Source organism: Macaca thibetana, chromosome 2 (assembly GCF_024542745.1).
Source record: "Macaca thibetana thibetana isolate TM-01 chromosome 2, ASM2454274v1, whole genome shotgun sequence".
Lineage (NCBI taxonomy): Eukaryota > Metazoa > Chordata > Mammalia > Primates > Cercopithecidae > Macaca > Macaca thibetana.
In genome coordinates, this window is record NC_065579.1 from 28,831,678 (window position 1) to 28,852,472 (window position 20,795).

General features: G+C 36.3%; 1 protein-coding gene across 2 annotated transcripts in view; it reads right to left on the reverse strand.

The window, feature by feature from the left end:
• Positions 1 to 20,795, reverse strand: part of KCNH8 (potassium voltage-gated channel subfamily H member 8) — a 381,516-nt gene that overhangs the window by 233,583 nt on the left and 127,138 nt on the right. For both annotated transcript variants that reach the window (XM_050777427.1, XM_050777425.1), the window contains one exon: positions 9,704 to 9,835. In XM_050777427.1, coding sequence (XP_050633384.1) covers positions 9,704 to 9,835 — 132 coding nt within the window. The remainder of the gene's footprint in view (positions 1 to 9,703; positions 9,836 to 20,795) is intronic.

The window sequence follows — 20,795 nt, forward strand, 5'->3', positions numbered from 1 at the left end:
TTAGCGAATATGTGTAGAAACTCCAAAGATCATTTTTTAAACACAGGTAATAAAATATAGATGTGCTTAAAATTTTTAAATCACTTCAAGCATCTATATGAGCTCTTCAGTTCCAATGCCATCACATATCTGATAAAGAGTTGGTATAGATGTCCCTAAGGCAGAAATCTATTTCCTGGGATAAAGTATCAATTTTTACAATAATTCTCTCATCAGGCAACTTCTTTTTATTAGAAATTTTGCATGTGTTTTTTCTATTATGCAAACAAAAAAAAATCAGGCAGAATAATTCAGCAAGTGGAAGGAACATTACTGCAATGTTCCACATTGAAAATTAAAATATTCGAGGTACATAACAGCCATCTTAGATTTAATTAATGTCTGATCAGTCGCTTAATGTCTTTCCTTTTGGTGACTTTTTATTTTTTATAACAAATAACTTCAATTATCTTCAAAATTTTGACCAAATTGAGATTCTTGGAAACTTAACAACAGAAGAGTTAACAAGAACAAAAAATCAACCAACAACAGCGATTCTATTCAAAGCCAAAGGGCTATTCAATATCAGCAGTAAGAACACATTTAGAGAAGTTAAGACTAAGGTAAATACATGAAAAATCGTCTTTGAATGAAATCAAGCAGAACAAAGCCAAACAATACAGTGATCAGAATGTGCACCTGAGACATGCAGCTTTTGTAATTATGATCTGGTTATTTTGAAACAGCGAGAATGCTATGTTGTTATCTATCTCTGAAGAGCCAAGTATCCTAAATTAAACATCATTTATGCATTCATATACTTATCATCCATCTATCAAATATCTATTGAGCACTTACTATGTGTCAGACACTCTATCTGTGTTAGAAATAAGATCCTCAACAAAAGCAAAGTCTATTCCCTGACGAAACCTTAATTTTAGTAGAAGAGAAAATACTTGCAATTAAAACCAACTTTTGAGTAACATTGTTTCAGATAGGCATACATGCTATAAAACAATGTTGCTATAAAACAATGTAATAGAATAGCTGAAGATGGATTAGTTTAATATGGATGGTCGGGGAAGCCTTCTAAGAAATGTGTACCTCACAGGGCTTCTCAAACTTGGATAGGCATGTGAGTCACCTGAGCTCACTGAAATGCAGATTCTGATCAAAAGGTCTAACCTAGGACCGGAGATTCTGTGTTTCCAATGAGCTCCCAGGTGATGCTGATGTGTCAGTCCCTCAGACCACACTTTGAATACTAAGGATTTTAAATAAGAAATGAGAATGGTAAAAGTAATTGAGACAGGAGCTCCGTTTCAATAATAATTACTTGTAGGGGTTTGGGGAAGAAACTGAGATAAGTCCAGCTTTCTTTCCACCTCATTTCCAGTTTCCTCTCACTTGTTTCATTGCAGGTCCCCTTGTGGTATAGTGGAAATATATAAGCTCTGAGACCAGATGGTCCTGGGCTTTACCCTGTCTCCACCTCTTCACAGCACTGAGGCCTTGGGCAGTTCACTTTTCACTCTAAGTCTCATTCTTCTACATTGTAGGATCCTGGGATGATATGTCTGGCATATCGAAAATAATCAGTAAATGATACCTTGATAGACACTCTAGGATGCCTGACCCAGTCTCATTCCAAGACTCTTTCTCTTTTGACTATTTCTATTTTTGAGATATAAAAGCTTAGAAAAAAAAAAAAACCCAAACCTTGATTTATTGGCATTCCTTGGAGCTAGAAATGGGCCACGACCATGTGATAAAGTTATGGTAAATGACGTGTTGACAGAAATCCCTGGCAGGAGAGAGAGGCAAGGGGAAATACATTCCTTCCTACAAACAAAGGAGAATCCTCCTAGAAAGAGGCGCCTGCCTTTTGTCCATCACTCTTCTTATTGTCTGCACCACAGAAATGAGTTCTAAAGGTGCAGCAGGCATCTTGCAACCATCAGGTGATAAGCAAGATGAAGAAAAACAGCACATAAAGGACAGCAGAGCAGAAACGCCAAAAGAGCCTGAGTGCCCACCAGTATTACAGTGTCTCTGTTTCCAACCACGGGCTGCTCAGTCCCATGCTCTTTGAAATATGAGGAAAATAAGCCTTTACTGTTTAATCTTGTGTTAGTTAGGTTTGCACATTCTTGTAGCTAAAGGCAATGCATATCTAATTGTTTAGAATAGCTGTTTATTATTTTATTTCTTCTGAAGTCACTTAGTAATAGGCAATGGTATATGCAACACAAAACTTTTGTCAGTGTAATTAACAATGCCAACCTGCTGCGGCTTGCCACTTAGACTACCAAGAAATGCCACTGCATTGGAATCTTGATTTGTATTACCACTAAAGATAATGTGAAAGGCTTCACACATCAACCCCTAAATTCTCAAAACAAATTTGAAATGCTCATTTTTTAGAAATTAGAATTGAAATCCCCTCATTCTATGATAACTGATGTTGTTACCACATAATGAATAAGCCAGCATCAACCAACATTCCAAAGCAAATCTGGGACACTGAACAAGAAATAAACAAAAATAATTTCACTGGGCTCTGTGCCTGGAAAAACAAGGCATGTAGTATTATACTCAACTGGTTTGAATGGAAAACCAAATTAACACAATGAATGAAATGCTGTGGAAAATGTTTGGAAAATTGACACAAATGCAACTCAGTGTAGAGGAAAGGAACTTTTAAAAGACATTTACCACTGTCAGACAGGTGAGGGCCATTGAATACAATAAATTAATAAGCAAGTATTTACTCAGTTTCTATTATGTTTAAGGCAATGTAGGAAATGCAAAGAATGAAGCTGTGTGCCAGTTTCAAGGCCCATAATGATTTGGGAATAACAAGGTAACAAAAGTTTGATACACCAGTGCCAGAAGGTTTAGAAAGATGACTCCAGCAGCAAGGAAGAGAGTGTTTTAAGGGAAGGACACTTACTATGAACTAAAGTAGATCGGAAAAATCTGACTATACAGAAAACAAGTGGGATTTTCATGATGAATAAGGTGACAAAGATACATTCCAAGTGAGGGAAAATTCTCCTGGGTAAGGAGAAATAAGAGTGTGAGCTGGAAATGAACAGGCCAGCTTGACTTGTCCCCAAGTTTCAAAAAAGTTAGAAGGTGAAATGGTAGTTAGAAAGTGGAGTGTGGGGCCGGGCGCGGTGGCTCACGCCTGTAATCCTAACACTTCGGGAGGCCGAGGCAGGTGGATCACGAGGTCACAAGATCGAGACCATCCTGGCCAACATGGTGAAACCCCGTCTCCACTAAAAATACAAAAATTAGTTGGGTGTGGTGGCGCATCCCTGTAGTCCCAGTTACTCAGGAAGCTGAGGCAGGAGAATCACGTGAACCCGGGAGGTGGAGGTTGCAGTGAGCCGAGATTGTGCCACTGCACTCTGGCCTGGTAACACACGGAGACTCCGCTTCAAAAAAAAAAAAAAAAAAAGGAAAAAATAAAGTGGACTGTGGGGAGCTTAATAAGCTGATTCTTAAGTAATTAGAACTTAAAATCTACTCACATGAGCTAAAAGCATATAAGAAAGTGCTACAATTGTGTCTCCTTAATTTTAATAATGTGATGGCCCAAAGTGTTGGAAAGTTAGTAAGATTCTCATTATTGGCTTTCTCTCCCAGCTCTCTCTTGAAACTGCTTTTAGCAGCAATCCTGTAATCTTTCAATTAAAAAACCCAGTGGGCACATCTGTGCCTCATCTGACTTAATTTCTCTATGATGTCTGGTTCCATTTTTCTCTAATGTCTCACCATTATTAATCTATCTCCTTTACTGATACTCTCCTCCTGGTTCCTCAAATGTTAGTATGATCCAGGATCCTACCCTTGACCTACTTCTTTCCTCCCTCCTATTGAAGCTGTCTTTAGCATTCCTAAAGAATCTCACCTATGATCTTTTTTTTTTACATTACCATCAATATATTGATGGCTGTCAAATCTATGCCTTCAGTCCATAATGCTGTCTTGATCACCTGACCCTCATGTCTATGTGCCTACAAGACATGCATAGAAACCTCAAACAGTAGACCCAATACTGAATTCATTAATGTTCCTTAGACACTTATTTCTCTTCTGCATTAACCACCTGGATTAAAGTCATTCATCATACTTGCTAGGGCAGCTAAACAAACTGCAGTCAGCCCTCTGTATCTGCGGGTTCCACATCCACGGATTCAACCACATGTGGATAAAAAATATTCAGAAAAACAATGGATAGGTTCATTTGCACTAAATATGTATAGGCTTTTTTCTTGTCATTATTCCCTAAACAATACAACACAAAAACCATTTTCATAGCATTAATATTGCATTGGGAATCATAAGTAATCTAGAGATTTTTTTAAAGCATATGGGAGGATGTGCAGAATATTAAATCATTTTATATGAGGAACTTAAGCATCAGTGGATTATGGTATCCTCAGGATGTAGTGGAACCAATCCAATGACACCAAGGGAGACTGTGCCTCAAACTGAGTGGCTTAAATAACAGAAATATATTTTCTTACAGTTCTGGAGGCTAGAGATTCAAGATTAAGGTTGATTTGGCAGGTTGGTTTCCTGAGGACTCTCCTTGGTTTGCATAAGGCTGTTCTGTCTCCATTGTCAGCAGTCCCTCTATGCATTCACGCCCCTGGTGTCTGTTTGTTCTAATCTCTTCTTATAAGAGTCAGAATGGATTAGGGCAACCCTAACAACTTCATTTTAACTTAATTATTCAAAAGCCTCATCTCCAAATACAGTTACATTCTGAGATAACTGGGGGTTAAGGCTTCAACATATAAATTTGGGAGTGACATGAATCAGTTCATAACAGCCCTTAAACCAGAAAGAGGATCCCAAAAGATCTCCTTTTCCTTCATCTCTTATGTCAAGGCCAACCTGTTCTAACTCTGAAATATATCTGCATACCACCTAAACTCCTTAGGGTTGAACTTCAACTTCATGACTTTTCTTATTTAAAAAGGTCAACTACTTGCTGTTTCATCACCTAAAATTAACATTCTTTCCTTTCAGTCTTACTCCACACACAAATCATCTTTCAAGATTTGCTTCAATATTACTTCTCCTGTGAAGTTCTCCTTGACTCTGCTCTACCTCTTGCTATCACTGAACATACTATATTGCAAAACTGGATCTGTGTCCACCAGAAGATTATGAGCACTTTGCAGAGGGCAAGTGAGGGAGAAAAAACATAATGTAGGCCCTGAGGTTTGGCTGCATGACTGTAAATCCCAGGTTACCTTTTTTTTTTTTTTTAAAAAAAAACTACCTCAATTTTGTCAAGTCACTTAAATTCATCAATAAATGGGAATAGGAATAATACTTATTTCACAGAGTTATGAGAAGTAAATGAAGTCACCTATGTGAAGCAGTTAGCATGAAGCAGAGACTCAATGAGAGCTAGCTATTTTTATAAAACCTATAGAATATAACAACCACGACCACATCTTTTATTGAGCATATTCTATATGCCCTGTGCTATGCGAATTGCATATATTATCTCTTATAAACCTATAACAAATGTAGCAGATATGTATGAGTACCTCCTTTTATAGATGAAGAAACTCAGTTCCTGAGACAGTAAGCAGCATCTGGAAGGACTAATAGCTAAAATTTAGTGGAAAGGATTTAAGCTGAGGCTTAAGATGTTTCCAAGCATATTGTCTCCATTTTGACATCTCCAAATGCTAATGCAATGCCGGGGTCAGAGTGGGTGCTCAATGAATATTTTTTGAATGACTTAATACATTATTAATCCACTTTTAAATTTACATTAAATTTTAAATATAATTTTAAAAACTAATTTAATTAAATTAATTTGATTTTAATTAACTAAAAAAATTAAAGCCTCCTGCTGAGGCTATTTTCCTTCACTCAAAGTAAACAATTCCCTCTGAACCACTCCATCCAAAGGCCCTCTGTTCTCAGCCTTGTGAATGTTTTTCCTAATCCTTTCCCATCATTGAAGACCTGGTGTCCAAAAAGACTTTGCCTACCCTGGCTTACTGTACTAAGCAGACATTCCCTCTCCTCTCCTCCCCTTCCCTCCTCCCCTCCCCTTCCCTCTCCTTCCTTCCTTCCTTCCTTCCTTCCTCCTTCTTTCTTTCTTTCTTTCCTTTTCTTTCCTTTTTTTTTTATTAAAAGGACATATTTAACTGCCAGCCAAGATTTCTGATCAGCAACAAAAGAACTTCAATTGCCAAGCTGATTGACATATAAATCCAAATTTTATATCAAAGTATTTCTTAACTGATACAGAAAGACATAAACAGGGCCTTGTATTAAATTCACTCCATAAGTAACGCTTGACATGAACATAGAAGTAAGTGGTGTACACATTATTTTTGGAATAGAAGTAAAATATGTGCCAAAAAGGAAGGTAGTTTTAAAGGTGATAACAACTATCAGATTTCTGCTGAAGGCGCGCGCGCATTCTCTCTCCCTCTCTCTCTCTCTCTCTCTCTCTCACACACACACACACACACACACACACACACCAGCAGATGCACTAGCTGAAAGCTACTGTACATACAAATAGTAGTTTGAATTTTGTGCTCATCTTCTACTAATGCTGTTCATTGATAAAAGGCCTACATTATATCCCACACTTTGTTAGCCTCTTCTATAAAACAGGTTCTTCCTCATTTAAATAAACTCCCTCAAAACACAGATAAATAATTAAAGTATTTTTAATAGAAGTCCATGCCATTTATATCTCTTAAATGAAGCCCATCATATGAACCTCAGTATCAATTAATTTAATTAACATGAACCTTATTTCTACAACTTAGATGAACTTCAGTGATGCATTTGCAGAAGATGCAACACTGGGTCATGTCATGCACTCATTTAGTTTTTTTAATGTTATGACACAATAGTGCTACAGTTACATGGTGACATTTTAATAATCAAACACTTATTTGGAAGTTTTAAAAATATCATATGTTAAGGTGTGCCTTTCCTGCAAGACATGCCATCAACTGGTGAATTTCAATGTGTTTTACTCCATTAAGTGCAGGTAAAAATATATATTTTTTCTTTTTCTTTTTCTTTTTTCTTTTTGAGACAGGATCTCACTCTGTCACCCAGGCTACAGTGCAGGAATGTGATCACCAGTCACTGCAGCATTCACCTCCTGGACTCAAGCAATTCTCCCACCTCAACCTCCCAAATAGCTGGGACTACAAGTGTGCACCACCATGACCCGGCTGATTTTTAATTTATTCTTTATTTTATTATTTTTTATTTTTGGTAAAGACAGAGTCTTCCTATGTTGCCCAAGCTGCTATCAAACTTCTGGTCTCATGCAGTCCTCTTGCCTTGGCCTCCCAGATTGTTGGCTATTTTTAAATTATCATTTTATAACCATGGTTACTTACAATAGTTACTCTGTCTTTCTAAAAATACTACATACTTTTATGGGACATTTATAATAAGGTAGCAATAGAAAAAACTGTTCTTGAGTGTTCAGCATATATTAGAAGTAATATTTTTATATGAGATAATGTTGAGATAAAAGTATCTAGGGACTTAGTAACAAATATTTCAAAAAATTAAATCATATTTTGCATAATATAATTAATGTTAAAAGTGTTTTGCTATTTTTTATTTAAATCTTGCAAGAGATAGTCTTTACATTGCACATGGTCCCTAAACAAAATGAGAATGTTATTGAGCACAATTTAATGTATGTATTTAAATACAAATGCAAAACTCATTTTTAAGTAGAACTTTGGGTAAGTTTGTTATTGGTTGACAGTGTTCAAATGGATGTCCTTCACTTCCAAACGACAGATGTAATCTTTCAAGTGCAAGCAGCTCTACTAGTGTGGCATGTTAGTCTCTCTCTGCTCCTTAACTTAGCTATTTCAAGGGAAAGAAGAAGAATATAATTTGGTAAGTTGGGAAGGTGATATGGACATGTATAGGAGAGCCCCTTTGTCTTCCCTCTCTTTAGGGAGCAACTATTCTGCTCTGGTTCTCCAGACATTAAGTTACACAGTGAGAGGCTCTGCTTTGGCTTCAGTCCAGCTTTGTGACTGAGGGGCAACTTTGCCTAAAACTAGAGCTCACTAGAAGGAAGCCCACTTGGAGGTAGAGATATTTCATGTTTTCCTTTATTAGTGTCATCAGAAATAAAGGTGATATTTTGGTTTCCAATCTACTCGTTTCTCATTTTTCTTTTTCAGCTGATTCAGAACGTGGATGGCAAAAATGAGTATTTTTATTGAGCTCTCTCAAACTCCAAATGAAAAAGTATACTTCACCGCTTTTATTCATTGCAGTCCACCATGATGGGGATTTCTCCCCTATCAAGAGACATAAGGAACATAAGACAAAGATAATTAAGGGATTTGTATAATACCATTAGGCATGGTCCTCATATTCAAAACAAGTCAGTTAAAGGTTAATAAAACTACCTTCTTTCAAGCAAAAAAAAAAAAAGTCATGTATTTCTTTCTAAGGATTGTGTTATATTTCTATTTATCCACACATATTTGTGAATATACATAATATCAATATATATTTATATGTTTGAATAATTTTATTCAAAGAATCCTTGCCCTTTGTGTTTCTGTCTTACAAAGAAACTATTAAAAGCAAAAACTGTACACATCAATTTCCATACTTTGTGGAACTTATATTGGACAGGTACTACACTTGCTCTAAAATTCAAGTAACTTGAAGAGGTCTCTTCCCTTGCATATGTAAAATAAACCACAGAATTTAGTCATGCCAATATACAGCAAAACAGACATGCATTTGCAAGGCTTTCAAATGCTAGAAGTGAGAGCACCAAACTATGATATCTGTTCATTTGGGTTGTCATTTCAAGAGACATAATGTATTGAAAACAATCACACACATTTTTAAAAAGAACTGGAATAAAAGAGTCCATTCTTAAAAAGACGTAGCTGTTGAAATGTCAAGTAGCTGATTCTAAAAAAGAACTTACTACATAGGAAATCCACAAAGGATAATTGCTTTTTCTCTGGTGACTAGAATCCTACTGTTGTTTAAAACAAATAATATCAGCAGGTTTCAGTGTTAACTTATGTCAGCTTATATAAAATCCAAAGAATTTCTAAATAAATTATAATCAGAAGATACAAGGTAAACAACACAAATTCTTAGACTCCTTTAAAGATAACTGAAAAGCTTGTTTATGTCTTAAAACAAAGTATTATATTTGTATATACGATAAGGTACAGGATTCACATTTGTTTGCAACATTCTGTTCTAACAACCACTAAGTTAGAGTTCTTACCTTTGTACATAACTACACTTGGCACATCTAAGTTTGAGCTACAGCAATCTAGAGGAAATGGAGAGATGTATTTTTAATCACATCCTCCTAACGTTACTTATCCCATCCATTAATTTTTGACTAATACAATGAAGTGGTGTTAATCCTTATATTGTGATAAACTGTTTTCTCATCCTCATCCTATTAACATAGGAATATGGACTTTTAGTTCCTGCCAAGTGAATCTTTATTATAAAGATGATAGAATGTAAATGCATGTAAGTCTCTATGATTTTGGAATATGCACCAAATACTGACCGCTAACAGTTACGAATATTTATCAGTTGCTGTTATTAAAAATGCATTTTTTTCTCCAAGAGTTTTTAAGTAAACAATTTCAAAATGTTACTCCATCTGTTAATGTTTTCTGAAAACAGTACAAACCTTCTTTTTTATCTTCTGGAGTAATCTTCACTTTTGTATCTGTTATATCTTTGAATGAGGCCAGAAAAAGTACTACATCTCCTTTTTCATTCTTTATGGGAACAATATCCAGTAGGCACCAAAATGGAGACCCTGCAACAGTAAAAACAAAAAAAACAAAAAATACAAATCAACCATTGCCTTGTGTTATTTCTATGGAAATCACAATCATTAATAAAAATAAAGCCCTTAGTGTTTTCTTCAATCCCACAACTCCCTCCATCTTAAAAATGTCAGTTTTCAGATTCCATAAATTTCTATCCTATATGCATCTCTCTTCATTCCAAAGGAAATGCTTTTTCTGAAAATAAAGAAGTATTTTAAACAAAAACACTTGTCTGTGCTGAGACATTTCTGCTTACATTATTCAAACTGCATTTCTTCTTTGGACTTGTTGATGTTGAAGCATTCCACTTTATGAGAGATTGCCCCTTCCCACCCCCAGCACACAGTTTTCTTCAATAAAGACCTTTGTTTGGTATGAGTTTGCCAGAGGTTTATATAGTCAATTTAAAAATCAAAGCTTGTACAACAGAATGCTAAAATAAAAAAGATGAAAAATACCAAGTTTGGGGGAGCATGCATAGCCACTTAAACTATCATACATTGCTGGCTGGTTGCAAATTAATACATCTACTTTAAACACAGGTAGTATTAAAATTTAATCTCACAATACTACATTATACATCAGCGTGAATGAGTGACTTACAATCATTTGAAACCAAATGGACGAGTATCACTAATATAATGTTGAGTAAAATACCTAAACACAAATGAGTAGAATGCAATAAGAATTTGTTTACATTAAGTACAAAAACAGGCAGAACTAATTTATGATGTTAAAAGTCAGGTTAATGGTCACTTTAGGGAACTTGTGATTAGAAAGGCATTCAGGTCTGGGAGTTGTAGGATGCTGGTCAAGTTTTGTTACATGATTTTTATGTTGTTTACATAGGAGCGTTTAATTATTAAGTGCTTACATGTATTTTTCAGTAAGTATGTTACATTTCAAAAAATATTTGAAGAAGAAATAATCAAATTCAATTCAATTTTTGAGCAAAAAACCATGAGAAATATCATTAAGATTCAAGTTCAAAATATAGTAGCCAAATGGTATTGCCTAAAGCTTGTATTTTCAATTTTTAAATATATTTTAAAATATGTATTTTAGAAATATGTAAAAAAATATTGCACTATGTTTCCTACTGAAAGGCATTTTGGACAGGAATATTTGAAAATGATGATAAAGTTGTTGTTGCTTAAAAACTAAACTATTAATCTATTTATAAATAATTTTCCTTCATCTTCTTTTCATGAGGGGAAAAAGACTTCAATCCTGTGAATTCTCATCTTATTTGGGTGTTGATTTCAAAGTCAGGGTACAAGACAAAAATATAAGAGGGTCAGAAATATCCTTGATATTTTGAGTTGTTTTGCATACACTGTATTAGATCTCATAATTTCCAGCACAACTGATGTATTCATCCAGCCTTGGGATCTATCATTCTTTTCTGCAGTTAAACACCAGGTGAAGCCATTAATTTATATTTAGGAGCCATCTGATATAAAAGTCTATTTTATTGTAGCTGCTGCTGTATTTGTTTAAAAGAATGGTTGGATTATGTATGATGTGCTGCTCTCATAAGTTACACATGGAATATAATAAAATATGCTTGCTCCTCTGTATTCTCCCAATAGTTTCAGAGTCATGATTTCCTCCTTTTTTTTTTTTTCCTTTATGGTATCCCATTTCATTCATCTGCCCCAGTGTCTATGCCATGGCAATATCATTTCAATAGCTGATCACCAGGCTCTAGAAGACCTGGGATCTAACCACGGTTCTAACACTAGCCATGAAACGATAGGGAAGTCAATTAACCCATCTGGAACTTGGTTCCTTTCATTGTAACATTCTCACATCCTTCACTCCAGTAGTGAATACAGTGACCCCAAAAATGCTGAGACAATAAATCAACTCAAATGTTTGTGATTCATGGAGAAGCCTCAAAAATAAGCCATACCCATAGCCAAACACTGCTATCCTCATCATCCCAGAATGGTTCTTAATTGAAATTTTATCTGTGGTCACCATTTCAGATTGGGAGCCTTTTTCAATGCTGTAGCTATGATAGAAACAAAAAGACCATCGGGCTAAACTAATAATCAGATCTTAGAGAAAGTAATAGTGGGGATACAAAGAATGGTATGAATCTGACATTGTGGTTGAAATTTTAAAGCACCTCTCTCTCAATTGCACCTCTCTCTTGCAAGAACATCACCAAATCATAACCAAGGCTATTAATTTTCCTGAGAATATTTTATCTGTGTACTCAGACAAGTATCATTACTGTCTCCAAAGAGCCTTTGCATAGGTGCACCAAAGTATTTTGGAGAGAGCCAAAACCACAGCATGAGGTGAAAGCCAAGGAAATAGCTGTTGATATGGCAATATTCACTGATCAGCCTTTGAGGCACAGCCATCATTTCACATTATATTCTAGAAGAACTGAAAGCTTACTTTGAGATTTGTCTTTTAACTTACAGTGATGTGATCACTGACATTTTATAAATTCAATAAAACTTCATTAATTCAGATCTTTCTAAATTCAAGCTTTGGAATGATTTTACATGAACTAGACTGATGTCTACCTTCCCAGTGCCTATATGACAAAAAAGCTTATGAAGGGAACAGTGTAAAGGGCATCAAAACTATTTCCTTTCCTTTCCTTCCTTCCTTCCTTCCTTCCTTCCTTCCTTCCTTCCTTCCTTCCTTCCTTCCTTCCTTCCTTCCTCCCTCCCTCCCTCCCTCCTTCTCCCTCCTTCCTTCCTTCCTTCCTTCCTTCCTTCCTTCGTTCCTTCCTTCTCCCACTCATGTTCAATGCAAGACCTTTTATACTTAGCATGCTCTCTTATCCTCTGCTTCTCTGCTTTCCTAAATCTTTCAAGCAAGTACTCCACCCTGGATTTCTAATGACACCTTCTACCTCTTATGAATGCAATAATTCAAGGCTATTCTCCAGGATCTGGCTCTTCCTCTCTTACCTGTGGGCACAACAATGATCAACTCTCTCAGTCAAGAGCAATTCAAGCCCAGTTCAACAAATCTCTCTTAGGGTTAAGGTGAGAGGCTGCAAGTCCCTCAGCCTCAAATTCAGAGATGTAAACAATTTATAAGAGCAGAGTTAGAGGGCAGACATTTCATGAAAATTTCAACTCCTTCTTTATATAGCAGTAGTAATTACCATGTGAGTTGGAGAGTGCCAACACAGATGAGACTCTGATAGGATTTAGGTTAATGACACCTTTAATTTCTATGGATAAATACAATCATGGAGAGAAAACAAGGTTTTTACCTTATATGGGAAAATCTACTTTTGGAATTGAATAGTTTTACACAAAAGCTCAAATCTGGTGGAATGCCCCTTGTCTCCATTTTGGTATTTTCTTTCTCTTCATTGGGAAACAAGGATGCAGGATAACTTGACTTGCTAATATTTTTGTTGTTCATTTCTTTTTATTGAGGTAAAACATACATATATAGTTTACCACCTGTGCCTTCTTGTTTTTTAAGAGAAAATCTTACTCTGTCACACAGGTAGGAGTGCAGTGGCATGATCACAGCCTACTTTAGAGTCAAACAATCCTGCCACCTCCCAAGTAGCTAGGACTACAGACGTGAACCACCACGCCTGGCTAGTTTTAAATTTTTTTGTAGAGATGGGGGTCTCACTATGTTTCCCAGGCTGGTCTTAAACTCCGGGCCTCAAGGGATCCTCCCACCTTGGCCTCTCAAAGCGCTTGAATTACAGGCATAAGCCACCATGTGCAGCCCATATTTACCATTTTTAAATGTACAGTTCAGGGGTAATAAATATCTTTATAGATATTTTTCCCTTCATCCCCCTGCCTCCCCTTCCTAGTCTAGGGTAACCAACAATCTACTCTCTGTCTTCATAAGATCCACTTTTTTAGCTCTCAAATATGAATGAGAACATGCAATATTTGTCTTTCTGTGCTTGGCTTCTGTCACTCAACATAAGGGCCTCCAGTTCCATCAATGTTTCTGCAAATGACAGAAATTCATTCTTTTTTATGGCCAAATAATATTCCATTATGTATATATACCACACTTTATCTATCCATCCCTTGATGGGCCCTCGGGTTGATTCCATAACTTGGCTATTGTGAGTAGTGCTGCAATAAACACAGGAGTGCAGATATCTTTCATATATCGATTTCCTTTCTTTTGGATATATACCTGGTAATGGAATTGCTGGATTACATGGAAGTTTTATCTGTGGGTTTTTGAGGACCATTCCATACTTTCCTTCATAGTGGCTGTACTAATTTTGCTAATATTTATAAGTATTAGAGAACTCATATGCTTTCCAGACACCACTAAAATATTCTTGTCCATAGATAAAAACTCATAATAGCTAACTAATAATAATGTTTCCAGTATGGGTTCATGGTTTAGTAACTTAATAACCTAGTAACTTAATACAAGCAGGTATAAGGAAAATTGAGTTGTGAGTGGTCCCATTCTCTTTAGTGACTACGCTGTCATGATGGGAAATAACTGCATTGCTCAATATAACACAATAGGTCAAAGTGAGCTATGGACATATTTGATGTTCTCTTGTTTCTAATATCAAGCAGGATTTTGAATAAATTTTTAATGATAAATACATAACATCTTTATTTTTTGAAATTATAGTAACAATATAATATCCCAAGGGTTAAGAGCATCAGTGTTATGTGACCTAAACATTTTCAGGCATTCCTCCTAGTTCACATAAAGTCTAATGAATCTTATTCTCTACAACCATTGTCTCAGTGTTACTTAATGATAAAATAACAGGCTTGCCAGTTTTTAGAAATTAGTCCAGAGAAAATACATATATGTATTTATATATATACACACACACATAAATATATAAAATATATACACATATATAAATATATATATACATATATACACATATATACACACGCACATATATACATATACGTATTGGGGTGGGAGTGGGGAAGAGCTGCAGTTGAGTAAACAAGGCTGCTATGAATTGTGGCTGGGTGAAGGGACACTCATTTCTTCAGCAGAAAGAGTGGGGCAGTAATTCAGTCCTAACTGAATCTACCAGAAAGCTCCAAGTTGCCCCTCCTCCTTATCATATTTACTACTGTTTTGTTCTGTTTTCAGTCATCTCCTGCCCACTTTTCCAAAGTACTCTTTCTGCCTCTAGTCTTCCTCCCATGCTACTGCCAACAACCTTTGAAAATACAGGATCCTGATTAAAAACACCTGACAGCTTTTCACTATGCTCAAATCAGCACACATTCCAGACTCTAATCAATATGGAAAGTGTATTTCAAGGGAATCGAAAATACGGGAATGTGATGGACAGTGCAAAGAGGTAAACTAAAAAAAGGTGTCATGTTAAAAAGGAGGGGAATGTTCCCTGGAATACACAAAGCTGCTTGGCAGATAAGTCTCTACAGCATCCTCACCAGCTCTTCCTGATGTTTGTACTACACTAAGAGATGAAAGTAATGTTCTTTAGAAAATATGAAGTAAAAGCTTCACCTTATCTGCAGTGAACATTTCTTCCAGGGACCATCTATTTACAGTGCAGTCCACATAGGCTGTAAGTCTTTGCTCAGCCCTCACTGAATTTATGTTGAGTCAATACCCCTCCTCCAAATGCCCTAGGATACTAGTGAGCCAAAGTAAATGGCACCGGTGCCCTGACCCCTTATGTAACAGTGGAGGGCAGCGTGGGGGTAGACAGGAGATGAACTGAGACAGCTGAAGAGCTCCCTGAACTGGGCGGTGGCTAAGGACCCCCTTCATTTCAATGTTTAATGAAAAACACAATGGGTTTTAAATTTCTTTTTGTGTTAAAGAAAAGATGGGTAGAATGCACATACAATATTGAGTTGAAAAAAGACTGGCAGAATACACATAAAATCTACAATGGTGAACTGTGAATTATGGTTTAATTTCCTTTTCTTCTCAGCATCTTTATTTTCAAGTTTTCTAGAATAAGCATGAAGAAATATATAGTGGGATTCTGTCAACTCCAGTGATTTGAGGTAGAGATGTAAAGAGTTCAAGACTGGAGTAATAAGAATGATGAGGTCATATTTCTGGGGAATAATTTTTTATATATTGATAATTTGAAAAACAAGTTCAATGGATACTTCCATTTCAAACTTTTGAGAAGAGTGCTATGTTGAGTCTGAATATCTGACAGAGAGGGAGGGGAGGGGAGGGGAAGGGAGGGGAGGGAAAAGAAATCAAGTTATGCCTAACAGAGTTAAATGTCTCGCTCTGTCGCCCAGGCTGGAGTGCAGTGGCCGGATCTCAGCTCACTGCAAGCTCCGCCTCCCGGGTTTACGCCATTCTCCTGCCTCAGCCTCCCGAGTAGCTGGGACTACAGGCGCCCGCCACCTCGCCTGGCTCTAGTTTTTTTGTATTTTTTAGTAGAGACGGGGTTTCACCGTGTTAGCCAGGATGGTCTCGATCTCCTGACCTCGTGATCCGCCCGTCTCCGCCTCCCAAAGTTGGGATTACAGCCTTGAGCCACCGCGCCCGGCCACGCGCCAAGCTTTTAATCTTCTTTTCATTTTGATCCAAGTTACCTTTCTCCTTAAACAAAAGTACTTTATTCATTTCCCAGGTGTATGTATAGCCACCGCTCAGAAATCTCTAATAATTAGGAGCAAGAGGAGCCTGGAAACTCCAGGTACAAAAATATCCCCAAGACATGATTTAGTCAATATGTCCAACATCCTTGCTCAACAAATTAACTGGGGTTATTGACCAGTAGAACTAATACTTGCTTTAAGAAAACCAAATTGGTTCTCATGGTAAACACAGATAATTCTTACCTACAATTGAAAGGAGTTTCCATGTACAGTTAAACACAGATTCAGCAGCAATAGTTTTATAGTAGGAAATGGAAAAACTGAATACAGTCCAGTGAGAAATGGAGATAAAGAGGCCCTGAAAACAACACACACAGCAAGGACCTGGTGGTTGCTGTATTCTGTGAAGAGTGTATTATGTGCTAACATTGTGCAACACGTCTTGCATGTATTATATCTAAATTTCCCACTGATCAACCTGATCAACATTTTACTGCACTGAGCTATATTTTACAATTATGGAGACTGAGATGTTTAGCATTTTCTTTAGGTCACAAAATAGTCCTGTGAAGAACTGGAATTTAAACACAAGTCTGAGTTTGATTTTCTAATTTTGCCTTACTATTAATGTAATATTCTGGGGATGATCCTCTTCTATGGACAATGTTTTAAACATTGAGTTTGGAGTCTGTTTAATTCTCCGTTCTACACATACTATAGGACATGATTACACATATGCTCTAAAATATATCCTATTTTAAGTGAAAAAAGTGCAGTAAAGTCTCTTTATAATAAAAATAATTTCACTCTCAAACCAAGAATAAGAGTAGAACCACTATTTAAAAAAAGATTCAGCTATTTTAGTTTAAGACTGAAAAACATCCTTCATTAAGGTATATGTGGTGTTAATTTTTAAATTTGCTTGAGTATCCAATGAGACTGGGATCAGAAAAACACCACTGGTGCTGCTGCCAGTCCCAGGTTGAGATAGAGAAAATGTACTTATACAAGCTTTGTGATTACAGTATCTAAGTGTAGTTACCTAAGTTGCTAACACACAAGGCACCATATTCTGACCTCATTCACAAAGCTTCTGCATGCTTCTGCCTTCCAGTATGTTTTGGCTTCTTGCTCTCTTGGGAAGTTTCAGAAATGGTGATCTGTATACCATGGCACCTCTGCGTAGGATGCAGAGCAACATCCCCTGGATTCACCTGCTAAGACTGGAAATAGTAAAGAGAACTGAGCCCCAATTAACATCTGAGTCATGGCTCTATCTTTTCAATGATCCTTTGGAGAAAAGAAGGCCACATGTGATGGACAATTGGTAGTGGGCAGAAAAATGTCTCATCTGACAGGTTTGGTTTCATGATTGCTACTTCTAAGCCACTTCTTTGTGAGAACAAGGCACTGAAACCCAAACCCGATACTTTTCTTTAAGAAAAGCAGTTTAAGATTTCTTCAAACTTGCAATTGTTCAGTGAGAAAGAACTTGCTTTAAATGAGAATTTGAGGATTAAGTTAACCCTCTCTAATTGCACAAGGCTTTAGTCAGAGGAATCTATGGCCTTTGCAGAGCAATGAGAATAATTGTTGGTGCCAATACACATAATGTCTGTATGAACTCAGCAGTATTATGAGGATCTGGGACTCTGGGATTATCTAGTTTAGGATCCAAAAGAAAACATTTGGAAATTACATTGCAAGCAATTGGAAATAAAGTAATTCATTCATTCAGTGGATATTTATTGAGTGCCTGCAATGGCAGGCACTGTTGTTAACTGTTTGGATATATCAGTGAACAAAACAGAATAGATCTCTGTCTTATCCCTGAAAGGACTTATATTCTAATTGGAGTGAAAAACAATAAATTATAAATGCAATATATAAGCAGATTGTACAGTTTAGTAGAAGGTCTTAAATGCTATAGGGAAAAAGAAAAAGGAGAGCAGGGTAAAAGGAGAAATGTAGGAAAGTGTGGGAGATCAGGCTGTAGGATTGTAGCATGACATTCTTAAAGAATTATTCATGAAAATGCTACTTAATGTTACTTTTGAATATTAATGAACTATTTGTGTGTTATTCCAGGTCTTCTTAGAAGCAAACTATGAGAAGAACATGATGTGGTTTTGATGTCAAGTGAAGGAGAGAAGAAGGAAGAAAAACTGGATGAAAGGAAGTGTCTAGATTGCAGCACAGTTCTAAGCAGTTCCTCATTTCCCAGGAACAGACCTGTCTTAGCAACCCTGCCTCATTCAGTCATTGGCTGGAAGCAGTCCATGAAAACTTCGGCTGATCCGGTGATGTGTTTCAGAGCACCGCAGCTGGGGCCATCAGCCAATCACTCTCCTGTAATCAGAGACACCTGAGGCACATTCTGAGTTGACACAATTAGTATAGTTTACCTCTCATATTTTTGGCAGAATATCATTTGTGCCCCCTTCCTCTTGTCATTGCACCTCGAAATTTTACTGGGAGCCAAACCTCCTTTCTGCTTGCAGCCTTGGTAGAACCATCTGGTGCTCTGCAAACCCTCACTGGAGGAATGGGCAAATCATCCAAAATGAAGCAATCAGTCTTTCTCTTCTGGTAATTTTAATCTTGATTTGATGAATCCGAAATCAAAAATGAAAGAAATTATGTTCATTCAATAATGAAGCCTGGAAAAAGCTTTCCAATTATTTTTGCTACCTAGACCTTACAGAACTACTGCTTTTTGTCTTTTTCAAGGCTTAGATTCTCATTAACTTCTTTGATTCGATAAGTTATGGCATATATTTTTCATTAAATTATTATTTTTGCTTAATATGATCAGAGCCAATTTGTGTTACTTCTAAAGAACACTAAATACAAAACTGTATCTTTAGAAAAGAAGAGTCAAGATGTAACAGGAACATGCAGGATTTAGATGGCGTTGCACGTGGTCAAGTCCCTGGATTCATCTTCTAAGACTGGAAATAACAGTCAGTTACTTTGCCATTTACTTGCTGAATATTCTCAGGTATAATTTTACACCTGTTTATACCACATCTGCATACTGGATATATGGCTAACTCTCATGGTTAAGAGCTCTGAGGAGGTTGGGGTTAAGAGCTTTGAAGTATTATATGCATTTTAAATAGTTATATAAAGTAAGGGCTTTACCTGTATATGTAATGCTTTATTTATTTAACCATAAAAACAATCATGGATAATTATGGCTTAGTTTTAATATATCTTAAAGTTAGGTGGCAGTGTAAAGTGGATATCTGTTGCAATAATTTCTCTTTTGTGTATGTATGAAACATTTCATTGTTAAATGAAGGAAACACATATCACACATACAGTTTAAAAATGGAGAATTCAGTGTTTCTTTGAACATCTAATATAATGCTAAGGTGAAACCTACAAAGGCATTTCAGATTGCTCGACTTAAAAAAGATCTTAAAGATGATGAGATGGAACTGTTTATTGTAAAGATGAAAATCATGAGTTCAGTGTGTCTCAGTAAACTGAAGTCAAAGATGTTAATTGTTGTAAGAGTTGGGACTAGACCTCAAATCATGTGACTCCCAGTTTCACAAGCTTTCTTGTGAAAACACAGTGCATTTCAACATATGTTAAAAGAAATTACCAAAGGAATCATTATCACAGGAGTGAATTATCTATTTTTGATATATTAAAAAGGAAAAATTATACTTCTATATATTGCTATTATTTTATAGATAGCATAAGCTAGGACATGTAACAAATTCAACTTTGATCAAGTCCTTTTTAAGAAATTAGTTTCAGAATTAGAATTTGTGTTTAAAAGGTTAGACAAATACAGTGAAATGAATGAAAAATACATCCTATGTAAGAAAGCAGAAACATTGAGATGAGAATTTGGAAACAGGAAAAGAAGAAAAAGAAATGGTTAAGGATCTCATGACAATTCTCCAGTGTATAAATATATGATTACAGTTTTAGGTGGCAATTTAGCACTTTCCAAGAATATGCAGACAACAAACATACTGAACATTTCTTCCATTGTGCAAACTCAACTCTTAACGAAGACTTGTGAACACTGTGCCAGATTGCCCTGAGTCACAACTTGGCAGACATGTGAAGCAAAACAGCCATCTTCCTCAACTTACTGCTTCTCTCCCAAAATAAAGTGGACACCTCACTAGAACTTGAGGCCAAAACCCGGTGCCCAGGTAGGCGTCACTGTACTCAGACTACTCAGGTGAGGTATCAGCACCAATAAGCTTATCCTTGCATTAATCACCAGACATCTGCTCTAACACAGAAATCGTTTCGTGAAAAATAAATTTGTGCAAAACATTTTCCCATAGGATTATAGGCACTTTTCTACAACAGAAAAAAAAAAAACATTTTGAGACCATATGTGCCATTAAGAAATGAAAATTCAGAATCCTTC